The sequence below is a fragment of the Osmerus mordax genome, chromosome 7, assembly GCF_038355195.1.
Source record: "Osmerus mordax isolate fOsmMor3 chromosome 7, fOsmMor3.pri, whole genome shotgun sequence".
Classification (NCBI taxonomy): Eukaryota; Metazoa; Chordata; class Actinopteri; order Osmeriformes; family Osmeridae; genus Osmerus; species Osmerus mordax.
Genome location: NC_090056.1, coordinates 16,620,736 through 16,639,168, shown reverse-complemented (window position 1 = coordinate 16,639,168; position 18,433 = coordinate 16,620,736). Strand labels below are relative to the sequence as shown.

Below are 18,433 nucleotides of genomic sequence, written 5' to 3'. Positions count from 1 at the left end.
TTCCATTTTCCTTAAGCTAATGTTGGCACAGTTTTGTGTGATGATAAAATGTGGCTACATTCAGTCAGTGCAGAGTATTTCACCACAGGTACAAACCCACTCTGAGTGTAGATTAGTCACAGCTAAAATCAGTCCACGGTCACGATTACATGAGTTTGTTTAATTGTGTTATCTTCGGGTCATTCTGGCCCATAAGTCATTGTGACCCACCGTCGTATTGCGACAACTTTACCGCATACAAAAACAAAGTGAAGAATTTTCTTTTAACCGTTGGGCTGTCTCAGACCCCCCACATTGGAAAGTTTAAAAGAAAATTATTTTTATTTGTTTTTGTATTGGGTAAAATTGGGTAAACACAACGATGGTTCGTTATGAACCTTTGGGTCATGTGACCCGAAGGCAGCACAAGGGTTAAGTAGTATCAGATGTAAACATACTTAGGCTGAAGGGTTATCATAAAACAAATTAGAAGTATTAGAATAGAAACAGGCACTGTCTGTGAAATTTCTGATTAATCTCCTAATGCATGCTGTATGTAGAGGATTTCATACAAGAATTGCAGCTCAAGGTGCTTTACATAAAATCAATAAAAACAATAATACAAGTAATAGAAATAATATAACCCGGTTATGCGGTTATCACACAAGCCACAGTCTTTGCGGTATCTCAAGCCATAGTCTTTGCGGTACCTCGTGCCACAGTCTTTGTGGCAAGAACATGCATGTATTTTAGTCTTGGGACTGTGAAATGAAGTGGAAGCAGGGCTGTAAGGAGATTATTGATTCCGGCATTGGATCGTTATTCAGACGTGCTGTCTGCAGAATAAGACATATAGGCTAACGGAACACTGCAGTCCCCTGTAACCACAATGGCACTGCATTGCTGCAAGCACAAGAGGCCTTTTTTACTCTGCTGCAGCATGTCTAGCACAGAAGGAACAGCTGCAAAATGATTCACAATGGTATCTATCAGGTAACATATTTAAAGATTATAAAGGGAGGAATTAAGTCGCTTGTTAGAAATGGCGCAGATTCCAAACATAATACTTGCCCATGATAATAAATCGGACTTCGGGTGCCTTGCAATAACAATGGTCACACAAAGTTTGACAATAATTTATTGAAAAGCCACAATACAGTGTTTTACTGAGCATCTTATTTGTAACATAAAGTGCCATTTTACTTATATCCAAATGTTTCTATGTACTGGATCAGTAAAAACAATTTGCCTGCTGAAACACAGCAATTTCCCCTTATGGGATCAAAAAGTACCTAGCCTACTAACAGAAAATGTGTGGTAATTTAACACCATGAGAGTTCTATTTACCCATAGTGTGTTATTATATGCATAAACACTTCTTCACTAAACAGTTTTTGGACTGTAGTTGTGTGTAGTGAAAATGTAGTAGTTTCACTGGTGTGAAAATCTGTTTTCACTATAAGTCATGATTACACTTTTCTATTTTGTGCGTTGGTTTATTTGAGCGACCTTCCAAATAGGCCACATTTGTCCCATGATTTCTCACAACTGGCTTACCAGTCAGACGAGTTTGTGTTCCGGGTAAATGTCTCAGTGGCAGGGAGGGGTTAATTTAACATTCGCGTATAACTATTGTCGAGCTTCCTCTTTAGATTCAGAATGACTTTAAATTTTACTGGCCAAAATATAGGTTTGCATTCCAGATTCTCCTATCAGATTAACACATCAGACTGAGAGTTTCTCTATTTAAAAAAGTTTCTGTTTCGAAAAGGGGGGAATTGTTTACGGACATAATGCAAGATGGAGTACTTATCTCAGTTACACAGTAGTTTATTTTGTGGATTTTTGTCTTGGAGGATTGTTAGCTTTGTTGAGTGAAGTTGATTTGATTCGTTTGGAGTTCAGTTGGTAAAACGTAGCCTGCCGCGCAGTTATGGCTGCTGAAAGTCAGACTGTTGTGTACGTCTCTGAGCAGATACTTGTTCTAATTTCTTGTGCCTTTTCATTTTTGGGATCTTTCCTTATCATTTTCACGTACATAATTTGGCCAGATTTGAGAACTACCCCACGAAAACTTTTAGTGTTCCTGTCGATTGCAGATTTTTTGTCTGCTGTCTCATACGCGTACGGAGTTTGGAATGTTTTTAAGACAGACTCTGTTGGCTGTATCGTGCAAGGAGCAATTTCCACTTTTTCAAACACAAGCTCGTTTTTCTGGACTGTGGCTATCGCTATCTACCTGTACATTTTTATCGTGAAGACCAGTCAAAGACTTGCTGATAGCTTGGTGCTGTATTTTCACTTTATCAGGTGGGTTCGCTGCGCACACGCTATTGTAGGATATTGATAACTTCACATATTCACTGACATGATAGGGGATTGTAATAATAATCATGGTCTTATTTTAAAGGTCCAATATCTGACAAGTCATACGATAAGTATTAGCCTAATGTTTTGTTTTTAAAACTTTTCCTAATTTAATCCAAGATTGGATTTAGTACATTGTTGTTGGTTTGCATCTGACATTCATATTTAATTATTTTAAGTGTTGCTCATCTTGTATTACATTTTTATTTTACTGTATTTTTTAAATCAAACTTGGTACTCAAAAGGTTCATCATGTGCTGTTTACATGGAATCACCCTCAAGTAGTAGTCAGGTTGACTCTTTAAACTGATCACTTAAGAAAAAGAGAGCCAATATCATCCTTGATCACCTGCATACATCCTATTTAATCCTGATTTACAAGTTAAACCAAGTAAACACAAGCTATTTCGTACAAACCCTTATTCAAATTAGTGCATTTACAAATACATATAGAATGACACATAACACAGTTTACATCAAAGTTATTCGCTCATATGCATTGCAACCATGCTTTGTTATTCTAATTATGATGAATTCTTAAGAGGCCCAGTGAATCAGCACAACAGAGCCACTCACTGAACACAGCATGCTGAACATTCATGCTGCTTTTTATGATTGAAGGATGTAAATCTGCCTATTAACAGGAGCAGTGCAACATTCACATACACATCATGTTCAATTATTTACTTTTAAATGAAGGCTATGAAATATTAAAGCACTGAACTCAAGTTGATGTTCAATGTTTATTTTTCAAGGAGTCTTTTATTATTTTAGACTATTGCTAAAAAAAGATGCTTCATGCTGTCACACTCTGTACTCCAACCTTTAGCTTCATCTGAACTGTAGAATAAAACATGCAGTAATGATATCCCAATAAAGTCTCCATATCCACCCATATAAACAAAATCGATAAATAAAGGCGACTGTGAAGTAGGCGCTAGTCTAGAGACAGAGTACTTCATGTTGTTGCTTAATGCTTCCCTTTTTGTTTTCCTCCCTCTCAGCTGGGGCATTCCCCTAGGCATCACTGTTGCAGCCTTGAGCCTCCACAGGATTGGTTACGACGCGTCTGAGGTGTCTGTGGGCTGGTGCTGGGTGAGCATCAGTGCTCCTGACCATGTCCTGTGGATGCTTCTAACAGGAAAGATCTGGGAGTTCCTGGCATACATCACACTGCCAATCCTCTACATCCTCATCAAAAGGCACATCTACCGAGCGGTGAGGATCTAGTTCACTCTCCTGTCACAGTATGTTCTGAGTTTAACTACTCAGAACAGAGTATGTGGATCAGAGAGCCTCCACCTCAGAAGAATTAAAATCCAGAACCATATTAAAAAGGCATCTGTTTTGAAATGATGAGTGTAATGTCCCTTTAACAGGTCATATACGTTTAAGTGAGTCTGTCTATCATCCTTATTGCTAGTTACTAATGTTCATATGTGTTTGGTGATGCAGCATGCTGCACTGTCAGAGTACAGGCCTATCCTGGCCACCTCCCCTCTGTCCAATTCCCTCTCTTCCATGGCGGACAGGAAGTTGACCTTAATCCCCATCATCTTCATCGTCCTGCGTATATGGAGCACCATTCGCTTCATACTGCTGTTGGTGGACTCCCCAGTCAGGCAAAACCCAGTGCTGGTCACTCTGCATGTAAGTTCAGTTCCAGTTGAACTGCCTCTTCTGGCTAACTGTTCTTATTATGCTTATTTACAATATTTTTGAGTGTGGTTCTTCATCTTTAATGTTTTACAACCTGCCTCAACACAATGTCTGTGTGTTTTCAGGGCATTGGAAACACTTTCCAAGGGGCAGCCAACTGCATCATGTTTGTGTTGTGTACTCAACCCATCCGCTCGCGCCTGTTCATGCTGCTGTGTAGCTGCTGCTGTCTCTGCAGAACGGGATCCTCTCAGACGCTCTCCCCCTCCCACGGGAGAACCGCCGGCAGGGAGGCCAACGCCACCCCTGGTATCTGTGCAGACGAGTGCTGACGCTAGGATGGACAGACCAGAGGGGAGGGATAATGTAGGGGAAGCTAAAAGGAGGAAGGATACCCTCTGCTGCAGCCTCATTATAGCAAGTGGCTGTGAGAAGGGTCGGGAAATTCTGCAGAAGCATGCACAACCCGGGGCAAGTCACACAACGCGTATGCACTTTGGGGGATGAGGATAACCAGTGTTTGTGTGTCATTTTAGAACTGTGGTCACTAATGTTTCATGGTCCTCCAGCGTTTGTTGGTAAACTTGCACATTGAAATGTACAGCTACTTGTTTTTTATTGAGTGAACCAATAAGTGCACTTAAAGGGCAATTTTTATTATCTGTGAAGCTTTTTTAATACCTAGAACAAAAAGAACAATGCAGTGCAATACTCCACTTTTATACTGTCAGTGTAATACTGTATGTACCATCCATACCAAAGGAATAGCAAAGCACCCTGATTTCCTTTTTTCTTTTTTTTTTTTTTAAACACTCCTACTTAAGTTTACAACATGTGTTCAAGTACTGTATGTATGCACTCCAGCCAACTGTCTTGTCACAGTCAAAGGATGATGACAAAGTGCACCACTGTCATAGTCTGTCTGAGTTCTCACCAATTCCTTTCTGGACAGAAATCACTAGACTTAACAGAGAGAGTAGATAATAAACATCATACCTGTGTAGCAAGGTTTACTGTTTAAATATATTTTATGTAAAATGATCTTTAATAAAAACCTAACACTGAGTGTTTTTGTGATGGTGCAAATATATTTTTCAAGACTCTGGTATTATGAAACTCTCACTTGATCAGACATAACCACAGCAGTTTATTTGCAGTTGCCATGTTTATCAAACACATTTGTCCCTGTTTGTTAGGTAAGATAAAGAGGTTGACGGTTCCGTAAGTCCTCGTAAGTCCTCTGGTCCTTTGAGGCCCTCAAGGCGTTGGCTGCCCTACTCTAATTTAGCTACAGCTCACACACAAGCCAGAATGCATACCAATAACGAGTGAACCCACCGAACTTCAGTGAATAGCATTTTTTTCTAATCCTATATACCTACACTAGACACACAATGTTCAAGGAGGATCTTTCATCCAAGCTACACCAACTCATTTAATTCTTGTTTCAAGTTCCAATAAAACGTTAATGATTCTCTCTGTTTAGTTGACGAGGTGTAATCAATAATATTAATTAGTGCAATAGATTGGTGGTGGTGGGACAAACTGAATTGTGCTGCAACTGCAGGGTCAATGTTTTTTTTCTAATTGTGATTATTGTTTACTTGACCCTTTTAGAGGTCAGGTTGAGGTATCTATTGTAGGAGTGGTAAGTGTATTTACAGTATTTATTATTTTTGCAATCTTAATTTAGATGGATGGAGGCTATACAGTTGTGTATGACATTGTGGAAATTGCATTCCTCTGAGGTGAGAGAAGGCCTATGTAGTAGAAAATCTTTGGTGAGAACCTTCAATTCAATCTACAAGAATTCAGTTCCTAAAAGAAAACACTCTGAACATTTTGAGGAATTGCATTTCAACATATTATTCTTACAAGAAAGCTACTAGTTCCGGATGACAGAATGCTGTTGACCAAGCCTACATATTGTCTGCAGTCAAGGTGACAAAGCTCAGGCCGATGGAAAGGGGCCGTTTATGCTGATGAAGTGAAAGCAGGCAGTACGCCTAATGGTTTCTGTCCTGAAGGACACACGAGACCGTGCTTGAATGATACCCCTGTATTTCGTAATGGTCCAAATATAAAACCGTGTTGTGTTGGACGTTTCGTAATAGTCCGAATGTAAAGCCATCCACCAGATTATAAAATAACCACCCCTTCCCACCGTCCTCTTCGAGACTAGTTCTGAAAAGAAACGTTGAGAATGATTACCGGTGTTTTCTTCTATTTTTGACAATCTTGAGAAGTTCTGGGCGAGCGTGTGTCCAAATGTAGCCTTTTTTCTGTGTCAAACTGGCAAGCCGGCTGGGGACTGTTTGATGGACTACTAGATTGCTAGTAGAAATTTAAACAATATTTATACTCTCGGCTAATGTATTTTTTCAGCTAGTCATTAACGGACGTTTTCAACTCTATTGAGTAGCCTATGTAGCTAACTGAAAGGAGCGATACTGAAGACACCGTTCGCTGTTTTAGAAGAACAAAAAAGTCGGAACGCTTTGAAGAAATAGGCTATGGGTGTAGTGCTTTTGGCGTCACAGTGCCATCTGTTGTTGTAACAACAAACTGAAATTTAAAATCTAGACCTCGTGTATAAGACGACCCCGCTTTTTTCGGAATATTACGTTAAATGGGAGTTAGAGTTAATCCATTCGTTCATGAGTGTGGAAATTTGGATGATATTGAAATATCCTGATCCCACAGAAAGACAAGTGCCATGAGTATGGTAATCCTTTTCTTGGCTTCATGCCCACTTAATTCATTATCGTATGGAGAGAGGAGCTGCCAGCAAAGATGACCATTTACCAGCCTCAGTAAAGGAGGGGCCCCATTTATAACTGAGAGCACTCTTTACACACTAACGGCTCCATGAGCTCATGTCAAAATGTGTTACCATGTGATGGTTGAAAAGGGGTATGGTTTAAAACAAACAACTTGTTCATTGGGAGAAGGCCAGTGTGACTGATGTTTTACTAATCGTCAAGAAGGTGCTGTACCAAGCAATTCCATTGGTGAGGAAGGTGCATGAGATAAGACTCAGATAACTGAGACAGAGATAAATCAGGTGTCTCTGTCAATGACTAGCCTAAAAAGAAAAAAGTTCTTTAGTAGTCGTTCATATCCTGTGGAAGTGGAATCATGGCTTTGCAATGAGTTTAATTTTTGAGTTTTTTTGTGTGTAAATTTGAGGTTGGTGATTAAGTACATATATGGCTCCATCTGCAGGGCATGTTTGGGTCATACTGCAGATAGGAATAAAGTACTGTACTGTATGCTACCTCTTTACCGTAAACCAGTCCAAAGGGCATCTAGAATCACTAGATGCCCTTTGGGCAACTAGTGTCTGGCGTTGAACTAGTGTGTTGTCATTCAAACAGGGATATTATCAACCTCACACAGTCATGACTGAAGGGAAGAGTCTGGAGAAACCTGAGGAGAGGAGAGGGGTGAGTGACTTTACAGCATTTGCAAATTATTACATTAAACATGAATTAGTTGATTATTCACAGCATTGCTAACACATCTTTCTCTCCATAACGAGGACAGAGGCTAACTGCTGTACTGGCTTTGGCCACCCTCATATCAGCCTTTGGATCTTCCTTCCAGTATGGCTACAACGTAGCTGTTGTGAACTCTCCATCGCTGGTAATGTCCTTCTCATTCAACAAAACCATTCACGCTGCTCATTATTCTTATTTATATATATATTTTATTTTATATTTAAATTGTTGTATTCTTAGATTGTTTAGTTCTTAGAAATAGTTAAACTTTTGTACTTTTACTTAATTTAAGATCTGTATATGTTTAGTGTTTTGCACCTCCCTGCCACAGTAAATTCCGTGTTTGTATAACATACATGGCGAATAAACCGAATTCTGATTCTGATTCTGAAAACAATACCGAAGCGGTCCACAATAAATATCGAGAACCCAGCACTGAATTGCAAACACTACTGAAAGGAATCCCTTTTGTCCTATTGTCACCCAGTTTATGAAGCAGTTTTACAACACTACCTACCTGGAGCGTTACGGCCGACCAATGGAAGAAACCTTCCTGACTCTTCTATGGTCCCTGTCTGTGTCCATGTACCCTCTGGGGGGCTTCCTAGGATCTCTGCTGGTGGCACCCCTGGTCAACAAGCTGGGAAGGTACATTAGAAGTTACAGGCTATCCACACTCCTAGTTTCATTGTTCTTCATTTGATTTGATATGGGCTTACAAAGATTTGTTTGTGGTGGGTTTATTTATTAGTAATTGGATAAACATATTATGAATGATCACATGACAGGAAAGGAACCCTCCTTTTCAACAACATCTTCTCCATCGTCCCTGCCATCATAATGGGAGTGAGCGAGATCGCCAAGTCATACGAGATTATCATCTTTGCTCGAGTTTTAGTGGGCATCTGTGCAGGTCATGAAAACGTAACTCACACAAATGTATCAAAGTCCATATCATGAGATGAGTTCAAAGGCAGTTGATAATATAATATCTTAGTGTAACATTCACAGGGTTGTCATCCAACGTTGTCCCCATGTACCTGGGAGAGCTTGCCCCTAAGAACATGCGGGGTGCGATTGGCATCGTGCCCCAGCTCTTCATCACCGTAGGCATCCTCAGCGCCCAGGTTCTGGGCATCAGAAACATCCTGGGAAACAGCACAGGTACAAACATGCCTCGACCCCCGCAATCAGGCTTGTCTGTGCCTGAATGGCTGGTTGAGTCACATATTGTACAGTCCTATTGGGGCTGCAGGTTGAGCCCAGTTATTGTGCAGGACTGTACAATCCTACCTTACTGGTATGTATTTGCATGTGTGTGTATTCTTTCCCCCAGGCTGGCCTTTGATGCTGGGCCTGACAGGCATCCCTGCCCTGGTAGAGCTGCTGCTCCTGCCGTTCTTCCCTGAGAGCCCCAGGTACTTGCTCATCCAGAGGGGGGATGAGAGGACCGCCAAGAGAGGTGAGACCCATGGAGGGAGAGAGGGTGTTTGAGAGAAATATATTTTGAACAACACTTATCATGCTCTGTGGAAATATTTTTCTCAATCTCTGATGTGTGTGAGTAGGGAGTCAGGTGGCTAAGTGGTTAGGGAACCGGGCTAGTAATCTGAAGGTTGCCAGTTCGATTCCCAGCCGTGCAAAATGACGTTGTGTCCTTGGGCAAGGCACTTCACCCTACTTGCCTCGGGGGGAATGTCCCTGTACTTACTGTAAGTCGCTCTGGATAAGAGCGTCTGCTAAATGACAAAATGTAAATCTATGCATGTGTCTTCAGAGCTGCAGCGCCTACGAGGCTGGGAGGACGTGGAAACCGAGCTGGATGAGATGCGTCTGGAGGACCAATCAGAGCAAGCCGAAGGGCGTCTGTCAGTGCTTTCTCTCCTATCACAGCGCTCTCTTCGCTGGCAGCTTATCTCCATCATTGTCTTGAACATGGGCCAGCAACTGTCAGGGGTCAATGCTGTAAGTGTACAACCAATGCTCAGCCTATTCATTGGTATAGGGTCTCCATACTGATTAATCATTATACTGTACATAGGGTATATAGGTTTATATATATAATATATATATTATGAAACGTTAAATAAGATGTGGGAATAGTTTTTTAAGGTAGTAATTAAGGATGAGACTTGACGATAAAAGTACTTGTGTCCTCAGATCTATTACTATGCAGATAGTATTTATGGCTCTGCAGGAGTTGAGGAAAATGACATCCAGTATGTGACTGTCGGAACTGGGGCTGTTAATGTTTTTATGACCATAACTGCGGTGAGTATCCACTGTTCCATGCACACTATTTACCTGCTTCAAATGTATCAAAAAGTCAGCACAGCTATACTTACTCTGGATTGCTGTTTTTATATAAAATTTAGGGACTGCCAGGACTTGGCCCCTAAAGTAGCTGTTTGGTCCTCAGGTGTTCATTGTGGAGGCTTCAGGGAGAAAGCTGCTCCTCCTCATTGGCTTCGGGATCTGCTGTGGAGCCTGTGTTGTCCTGACCGTGGCTCTCAGACTCCAGGTACTAGAGCCACCAGTAGACAGTTATCACACAACGTAGTCATTTGAAACAAAAATCACTATCTCATGAATCTCTAGTACCCAAGCATTGCACAGGCTTTGCACACGTGCAGTGATTTTTTTATGCTAATGCCAGAGGATTAAGCCCCAAATGGTCGCTATGCACTATTTACACTGAGACACAGTCAGCGGGAACTTTAACGCTAAGAGGTTTTGAGTAGATCTACTCTTAATTTTTCCTATAAAAGAAATTGTGGGTTGTTATAATCATGACACACTCAATGGCCAATGAACAATACCAGCTGCTCTGCTGTGTTGACAGGACAGTGTGGATTGGATGCCCTACATCAGCATAGCCTGTGTCATTTTGTACGTCATTGGACACGCCATTGGCCCCAGTAAGTAAGGCTCCTACAGGCTTGTTGAGCTATCATGACTGCTTAATTGTTATAGATATAAGTTAAGTGATATGTGTCTAAATTAAAGTTGTGTTTACTTTCTGAGAAGGCCAACTGCTGTGTCATAGCTTTACTCTGATGCAGTCCGCTGATGTCAGGGCCAGGAATTGTGGGGTTTGAGATTGACCACATGTGGTTTGCAGGTCCCATTCCAGTTGTGGTGACCACAGAGATGTTCAGGCAGTCCTCCAGGTCAGCTGCGTTCATGGTGGCAGGATCTGTACACTGGTTGTCCAACTTCACTGTAGGACTGGTGTTCCCTTTCATGGAGGTATTTCTGTCTGTGTTCCCACAGTAAAACACTTTAGACGCTCTTATCCAAGGTAACATACAGGGGATGGGGAATTCCAACCTGCCAGTGAAAAGGCCTGTGTTGATCCCAGATCATTTTGTTTAGACCTGCCATTCCAGACTTTTTCCACTTTGCGGCCCACTTGCATAGGTAAAAAAAAATTCTGAACCATGAATTTTCTTATCCAAATTTTTTATTTAAATAAATTTGCAGATATATAATGACTTTCGTTAGTTATACATATTAGGGGAGAGTCAAGTGGCTGAGCGGTGAGGGAGTCGGGCTAGTAATCTGAAGGTTGCCAGTTCGATTCCCGGCCGAGTCAAATGACGTTGTGTCCTTGGGCAAGGCTCTTCACCCGACTTGCCTCGGGGGGAATGTCCCTGTACTTACTGTAAGTCGCTCAGAGCGTCTGCTAAATGACTAAATGTATTACGTTTTCATTGGTTTGGCGGCCCACCTGTATTACTCTTTCAGACCACTAGTGGGCCGCAGCCCACAGGTTGGGAATCGCTGCATCAGACTTTACAAAAAGAGAGTAGTTAACATTAGGTACAAACAAAGAAAGGAGATTAAACATATTTTTCATGTTTTCCCTCTTTTAACCTTGGTCCTGCAGAAAGGACTAGGACCATACAGTTTCCTAATCTTCTCTGTGATCTGCCTGGTTACCCTGATCTACACCTGGCTGGTGCTCCCAGAGACCAAAAACAACACCTTCCTGGAGATTAGCCAAATGTTTGCCAAGAGAAACAAGGTAGAGATCAAGCTGGGCGATGAAAACAGTCCTACCAATGCGACAGGATGTCTGAAGGAAGTAGAGATGGTCTCTACCTTCTGAGAGAGATGTGGTGAGTATTGCATTGGAAAGAGCAAGAATAATCTACAGTCGTATTTTACTAAATAAATCTTTCCATCTTTTTAAGACCTCTTATCACTTGTCGTCCAGAACCAGACAAAGAACTTTAAACTCTGGTGGAATGTGGAATGGAATTGACAATATATGTCAAACAAATTAACAATGTGAATACCCAAGTAATTTAGAATTTTATTGAGGATTATAAATTATAATTGGCAGATATATTTGAAAGCTCTCTCCCTGTGTCCCACGTCTAGAATATAATCTGCTATTCATTAAACATTTGACAATGTCAGAGAGAGTTTTTACAGATCATCAAAGTGTTGATTTGATATTGCCTCCACCCATTAGCACAACACTCTCACAGCTCTGTGTTGTGTTGATAGTGCAAAGCTTGTGGATCTGGTGATGTGACTCAACACCATGATCTTGTGGTGTGAAGTTAGGTGCACCTTTGGTCAATATGCAACTGCACCCCTCCATACAAGCTGAGCTGGGTCACTCCCCAGCTGAAGGCATTGCCCCTCATTGTGGAAATCCCACACAACATCTGCTCCTTTATCTCTGCCAGACTGAGCACGTAGTCCCACACATTCACGTCCGTCATCTGGCCTGCAAAGTAAGTGATGCCCAGGAAGCCATCTTGGTCCTTCCCCAGGATGAACACACCCCCGGGGCTTATCGTGTACCCTCCCCTCAGATACTGCTCCTCCCCTTCTAGTCCATTAATCCAGAGCTCTGCCCCTCCGGAGTGGGAGGACCAGGTGATGCAGTAGTTGGCCCAGTCTTGTGAATGGAAGCTGTGTGGCAGGTTGACAAACTCGTTGCCGATCCACAACCCAACCTCAAAACCCATGGTAATCATCAGCTCGTTGTCATTGTCCACGCTAGAGTAGGAAAGAACAGTGTGCTTGCCACCAGGCAATGTGCGGACACGCATGCAGGCAGTGAAGGACTGCAGGTTCATGGGATGCTCCAGGTGGGCCAGGACGTAGCTCCCAGTAGTCCTATCTGGGAAATGGAGCACTGGTAGAGACAGGGCTTGGTGCTCTAAAGACAGGTGACAAGGGTTAGTAACCTAAACTACTAACTAACAACAGCATTGTAGTATAAATGAAAACAGGTTGATATTATGTAATAACATACTTGAATGTTCTTCTAATAAAAATATTTATTTCAATAAAAAAACATAGCAATACCTATCCTAGCTTATACTACACCAGGTATACTCACCATTTTTGGTGGTCCGTAAATCCCCAACTAATTGTGCAAGGGAAGACAAGTTAGCAACAACAACTAGCATCTGACGTGCTGTATCTACCATATAAACACGCTCAATCATGTCATGTTATTAAGGGAGTGAAAGTTTTCCACTTACTTGACTCAATCTGCCTTCCTAGTGAAGAGATGAGACCCTCAATCTTTAGAAGCTTTGACTCGATGTCTTCTTGGTGACAGGTGGCTAAATTCCGAGGCAGAATTACGTAGAGATACACATGTCAATTTTAATTCACATAGGACTCATGAGAAGTTCCTTAAAACTAAGGGCTAGATTTCACTGGTTAATTCATAATATAATTCTATTGTAGTTACTTCAGTTCGAAAAGGCAGGATCAGTGGTATTGACTTACTAGTAATAATACTGTATTATTATATTTACATTAAGTAGACACGCTTATCCAGAGCGACTTACAGTAAGCACAGGGACATTCCCCTCAAAGCAAGTAGGGTGAAGTGCCTTGCCCAAGGACACCCATCATTTTGCACGGCCGGGAATCGAACTGGCAACCTTCAGATTACTAGCCCGACTCCCTCACCGCTCAGCCATTTGACTCTAAAATTATTATTATTATCAATCCCTTCCAGGTGTGCATACTGCCTTTGCCCAGGTGAGGAAGGAAGGAGGATTCCACCACACGGTCATTGAGGGGCTGAGCCATGCGGTAGTAATTCCATATAGTCTTGTTCTCGTGGTCCATCAGAGTACTCTCCAACTTCCTGATCTAAAGAAAGGAAAAGGAAATACTACTACTCCATAATCCTTATTCTACATTAAATAGTGTAGAATTCAAAGACATTTGATGAACATCTTTGATGTGAAAACTACATGTATATATGCATACCTGATTATGAGAGAGGATGATGGGTGTGTCAAACACAGTCCACAGAATGCTTTCATCACAGGGGGGAGTGGTCAGTGAGCCCTGGTACCTGAAGTAATGGTTCAGGTTCTCAGGCAACATGGAGCGGACATTTATGTAAGATATATTCATGGCCTGCCCTGTAAGAGAAGTGTAGACAAATGAGAAATGTGGTATGAGAGAATCAATGTATTCCAGGACACACATGTCATGTTAATAACGTAAGAAAAGAAGACGCAGAATAAAACTAATCACCTGCATACTTGATCTTTGACAGATTGTTGATGAATTCACTATAATAGGTGTTCTCAAAATTTCCATCCTAAAAATATATTTGCCAAAAAGTTAAAATGCTACATCAAACAAGAACAGAGCACATTGAAGTTGTTTTTAAATATAGTTCTAAATGTAAAAAAATTAGTTCCGATAAAACAACCTCCCAGATGGAAACTTAGCTGGCCCTGTTAGTTGTGAAGCAGCAACACACCAGCTTCTATCTGCGCCACATTAACACTGCTGGGATCCATTAACACTGCTGGGATCCATGCCCCCTGGCTACTCTGCTACAGCAATGACCTCCCACAGCTGAAAGTGCCACAGACTGCCAATGGCCTTAAGGCATTCCTCTGTAACCAAAATCTCACTCAATGTGCCTGCACGAAATCTCCTGGTCAATAGAGCCTTTTACAGTGCAACTCAGTATTACAATTATGCTATCATACATATTTGGAAGTGCACAGGGTCAAAATTGGTCCAAGACTATATGTTATTTGTAGGTTCCTGGTCATACAGTTTAGCACACAATTTGGTCATAGTCCAGTATAAGTTGAGCAATTTCTGCACTGACCTGAATTTCAGTATTATCTGTATCTCACCTCATAGAAAAAAGCAAGAATTGCCAGTCCATCTGGTTTATCTATGGCCTCTTTGAAGCTCTTGTACTTCTCTGAATTATAATGGACTATATGGAGCTGAAACCACAAAGCATGCACACCTGTCAGTGACACATATCATCACAAGATAAATCATCACATTATCACAACAACAACAAATTGAATTCATCCCTTAAAAAATACTTTAAAAACGTTTGCTTCAATTTGGTTGGTTTTCAGTGTTGGGCTGCCTACCTCTGCCATGTAGCGAATGCCGTCCAAAGTGTGTTCAGAACCACTGGCCTCCATGTCCCAGCCCCCCCAGTGCAGGTGCATCTGGACCGCTGTGTAGCGGTCTGGGAGACCCTTGGTGATCGCCATAATAGAAGGCAGGCTGATTTTAACTGTGAAAATTATTCGTATTAAATGTGGGCCTATGTGACAGTTCTTTTAAGTAGTTGATTGAAATAGTACCTCTTTTGCTTGTATGAAAAACATTCAGAATCAGTAAACTATTACAATAGGTGATCACATCACAATAAAATATATAATATTCTGTACCTGAGTTCCCATTGTTTGTCATGAGAAATTTTCCTTTTTGCGTTTCATAGCCACTGAGGTCCAGTTGCAACAGACGGGGGTTGTATCTAACGCTCCGCCGCTGAATGTCAATTGGGGACTGTTTTTGGCCGCTGCACGCAGGATAATAGAACGCCCAACGCTCTTGCTCCAGCGTCCCTTCTTTAAACGGAAAAAACAGATAGGCTATTAAACAAAAGATGAACATACCAAATACAACACGTAGCCTACCACAACCCTCTTGTCCACACATGACACGTATTCTCCCGGCGACAATGTAGTTATTTTTTACTGAAAGTAGCCTAAACTATGTTGTGCTGTTCTCCACAAAACCAGAGGCTATACTCCGTGTGTTTTGGCGTGTGCGGACTTGCCTATACTTGATATGACCGTTAACGTTCAAACTGGACAGCAGACTTCATATAGATTTTTGTTTTGTTCAAATTATTTCGTTTGAAGTAGCTCAACCCTCCAATCATGGTCTTCCTTTTTGAATTACATAGTTTAGATTCAATAGTATAGATTATTGTAGATGTATTGCATTTCCTTGAGCATTTACATGACTAATGAGAAGGGGAAATACAACAAAGAAACACTCCATTTCTGTGGAACTCTAAAGCACGAAACACCTCAAAAAAAGTTCACTCAACAGAAACACCTGAAAAGAGGGATTGGTAGGCTATTTATAGTCTACAAGTTGTCTGAACCGCCCTCTGCTCAACTCTTCCCGGGCTACTCTATGAGGTGTCCCCCTTTTTCAATATTGATGCCACCCAGGGGCACCGGCAGGAATTTTGGGCCCCATGGGAAAAAAATGTTTATAATTTATATTCGTTTTTCTATTTTTTGGGGCCCCTGTCAATTGGAATTGTCCTAACTTTCCCCCTTATATGGCTGCCCCACCCGATTTATACCGATGGATGGTTTGGCCTCATCGGCACAAAAAAGCAGCACAATAAAACTGCCAATCTGTACAGTCAAAACTCTGCCTGTTCTCTCCATACGCTCAAGGCTACATTGGCATAAGATAGGTGCACTATTCTGATAAGATGGACCGACCGGTGGCATGCAGGGGAGTTTCTGTCCCCCTACTCTGGGTACCAATTAGGGTAGACCCATACCCAACCCCTGGGGACCTAGACCAACCTACCCTAACATTACATTGTATAAATAAATATATACAAAAATGTGTTTATTATGTGAGGTTTCCAATCATTCATCTTCACCTGTTCAGCCAAATCATGGGACCAACATCCACTGTCTTCTGAGGGTAACTGCTCACTTTTTCCAGCTGTGAGTAACAGGACAGCAGCAGCTGAATCATATTGCAGACTCCAGAGCAGGTTTGTTATCTCATTCAACATATTCAAGTTCTAGTATTTTATTGTCAGATGCACAGAACAACACAAGGTCAGACTGTGCACTGAAATTCTTAGGACAAGACAACACACATATTCTTTAACAGACAAACCAAGTGACCTTAAATACTTTGGATAGTCTACTTCTGCCAGACATTTAGGCTATAAAAACTCTGATAACGTTGTCATAGAATGTAAAAAAAAAAAAGCTTTTCATACACTCAGGTGGATACTCAGACCAATAATAACGAGAGAAAAATGTGATTAAAGTCTTCGGTAAATCAGTATCATCCACCCCATTTACACCGATGGATTGTTTGGTCTCATTTGCACAAAAAAGCATCACAATAAAATTGCCAATCTGGACAGTCAAAACATCCCTGAATAGAGGAGACACTATCCTCTGCCCCTCTCTGCCCTGTTCTCTCCATACGCTCAAGGCTACATTGTCATAGGTGCACTATTCTGATAAGATGGACCGAAGGGTGGCATGCAGGGGAGTTAATGGCCCCCATGGCTAATTTGTACTCTGACAAAGAGTAATTGGTAGTAAAGACTAATTTGTACTCTGGGTACAAAGCATAGGTTTAATTTAAGTCCATCACCACACACCGTTAACTACCTAACTAGATACTCTGGTTTGGGAAATGTACGAGAAAAGGCACATTCTGTCTAACTAGAAGAACTACTAACCAAACCAGTCACACAATCTGAGATAGGCCTATAAACCGTGGGCACTGAGATTTGATTCGAAATTTGGAAATGTAAAAGAGAGCGCATTCTGTCTGTTTTACTAGAAGAAATAGCAACCAATCACAATCTGAAATATATACCACGGACACTGAACAGTAGGACTATAATGAAAGTTAGGAAAAAGTGTGGACGTCGCTAGTTATTGCAGTTCTCAAGAAGGCCAACAGAGAGCGCTATTACACCTGTTTATGTCTACTGCCAGCATATTTTGGTCAATGGATGTGCAGTTTTGCTATGAAATTAAATTTATTTTTAATTATGTTGTGATGAAACGTAGTTATGAAAAAGTCTTCAGACATTGGCACCCAGAAAAATATATCAACAACGTTGTGATAGCTTAACCTGCTATGATGCAACTTGTGTATTTTAGTGTAAACATTGTAGTATATTTATCATTTTAATGTTTCCTGAAACTTAAGTATATTGTTGAATGACAAACAATTTATAGTAGCTTTTGGTCCATTTCCAAATTAAAGTTTTTAGTCCTCAGACATTGGTGGCTTTAAATAGTTTTGGGGTTTAATCCCCTGGTTTGAAGGAGATTCCCCGGCACAATTTATAATACTATATTGTGTTTCTCTGTGCCAGCAGATTTAGGGCATCAATATAAATGTACGATTATCACCCGGCAGAAGTGATCAACTGAAGTTAGTTACCATCGCACCAACTGGTTCCCAAATATGCCTACTAGCGAATGAGCTCTATACACTTTTTTTATCGCGCTCATAGCCAGGGGAAAATAACCACTGAAAGTGAGATTCGTAGGCTGGTTGATTTTCTGCACGTACACATCTTTGCGTCATTTTCCGCAGTAATGCGTCATGCATTTCCTTTCACTGCAAATTCTACAGAGTATTTAAGCGTTGTTGCTTTTAATTAGTATACATATTCAACATCATATAATATAACAGTATATCTTTTAGAAAAATTAAAAGCAATGCTGAGTTGTGATGAAATCCGCATCCCATTCAACAGGCAATCGAGATGCTGGTGAACGTGCAGTCTTCCTCGCACTCTAGTACCTCGTGAGGTGATTCTAGCCAATCACATTGCAGGGAAGCTTCGCTCCTACTCCTTCCTGATTCTATCAGCAGCC

General features: G+C 41.2%; 3 protein-coding genes across 6 annotated transcripts; 2 read left to right on the top strand and 1 right to left on the bottom strand.

The window, feature by feature from the left end:
- The first annotated feature begins 1,691 nt into the window (after positions 1 to 1,691).
- On the top strand, positions 1,692 to 5,065 carry gpr157 (G protein-coupled receptor 157). The gene is made up of 4 exons (XM_067239522.1): positions 1,692 to 2,289; positions 3,351 to 3,564; positions 3,802 to 3,996; positions 4,131 to 5,065. The coding sequence occupies exons 1-4, from the start codon at positions 1,913 to 1,915 to the stop codon at positions 4,335 to 4,337; spliced, it is 993 nt and encodes a 330-aa protein (XP_067095623.1). The 5' UTR covers positions 1,692 to 1,912; the 3' UTR covers positions 4,338 to 5,065.
- Positions 5,066 to 6,200: 1,135 nt separating this feature from the next.
- Positions 6,201 to 18,337, top strand: LOC136945601 (solute carrier family 2, facilitated glucose transporter member 5-like). 4 transcript variants are annotated; one of them, XM_067239521.1, is made up of 14 exons: positions 6,201 to 7,016; positions 7,383 to 7,451; positions 7,552 to 7,650; positions 7,993 to 8,153; positions 8,294 to 8,418; positions 8,517 to 8,669; positions 8,842 to 8,967; positions 9,283 to 9,470; positions 9,666 to 9,776; positions 9,925 to 10,026; positions 10,348 to 10,423; positions 10,627 to 10,754; positions 11,395 to 11,626; positions 18,313 to 18,337. In XM_067239521.1, the coding sequence occupies exons 2-13, from the start codon at positions 7,407 to 7,409 to the stop codon at positions 11,614 to 11,616; spliced, it is 1,536 nt and encodes a 511-aa protein (XP_067095622.1). In that variant the 5' UTR covers positions 6,201 to 7,016; positions 7,383 to 7,406; the 3' UTR covers positions 11,617 to 11,626; positions 18,313 to 18,337. The 4 variants fall into 4 exon arrangements, with proteins under 4 accessions (XP_067095622.1, XP_067095621.1, XP_067095620.1 ...); XM_067239520.1 differs by lacking the exon at positions 18,313 to 18,337 and adding an exon at positions 14,888 to 15,197; XM_067239519.1 differs by lacking the exon at positions 18,313 to 18,337 and adding an exon at positions 13,501 to 14,143.
- ca6 (carbonic anhydrase VI) lies at positions 11,967 to 15,479 on the bottom strand. The gene is made up of 9 exons (XM_067239107.1): positions 15,458 to 15,479; positions 15,209 to 15,388; positions 14,903 to 15,051; positions 14,651 to 14,746; positions 14,031 to 14,097; positions 13,758 to 13,915; positions 13,511 to 13,637; positions 13,013 to 13,096; positions 11,967 to 12,684 (listed from the first exon to the last, which is right to left on the bottom strand). Exons 1-9 carry the CDS (start codon positions 15,477 to 15,479, stop codon positions 12,077 to 12,079), a joined length of 1,491 nt encoding a protein of 496 aa, XP_067095208.1. The 3' UTR covers positions 11,967 to 12,076.
- Positions 18,338 to 18,433: the final 96 nt, after the last annotated feature.

Coding starts and splice junctions, on each gene's coding strand:
- gpr157 (XM_067239522.1), top strand. CDS start 1,913: ATGGCTGCTGAAAGTCAGACTGTTGTGTACGTCTCTGAGCAGATACTT. Junction 3,565..3,801: donor AAAGGCACATCTACCGAGCG/GTGAGGATCTAG, acceptor TTGGTGATGCAG/CATGCTGCACTGTCAGAGTA. Junction 3,997..4,130: donor CAGTGCTGGTCACTCTGCAT/GTAAGTTCAGTT, acceptor GTGTGTTTTCAG/GGCATTGGAAACACTTTCCA.
- LOC136945601 (XM_067239521.1), top strand. CDS start 7,407: ATGACTGAAGGGAAGAGTCTGGAGAAACCTGAGGAGAGGAGAGGG. Junction 10,424..10,626: donor TGGACACGCCATTGGCCCCA/GTAAGTAAGGCT, acceptor TGTGGTTTGCAG/GTCCCATTCCAGTTGTGGTG. Junction 10,755..11,394: donor TGGTGTTCCCTTTCATGGAG/GTATTTCTGTCT, acceptor TTGGTCCTGCAG/AAAGGACTAGGACCATACAG.
- ca6 (XM_067239107.1), bottom strand. CDS start 15,479: ATGTGTGGACAAGAGGGTTGTG. Junction 15,052..15,208: donor GACAAACAATGGGAACTCAG/GTACAGAATATT, acceptor TAATTTTCACAG/TTAAAATCAGCCTGCCTTCT. Junction 13,097..13,510: donor TCCTCACCTGGGCAAAGGCA/GTATGCACACCT, acceptor CTCGGAATTTAG/CCACCTGTCACCAAGAAGAC.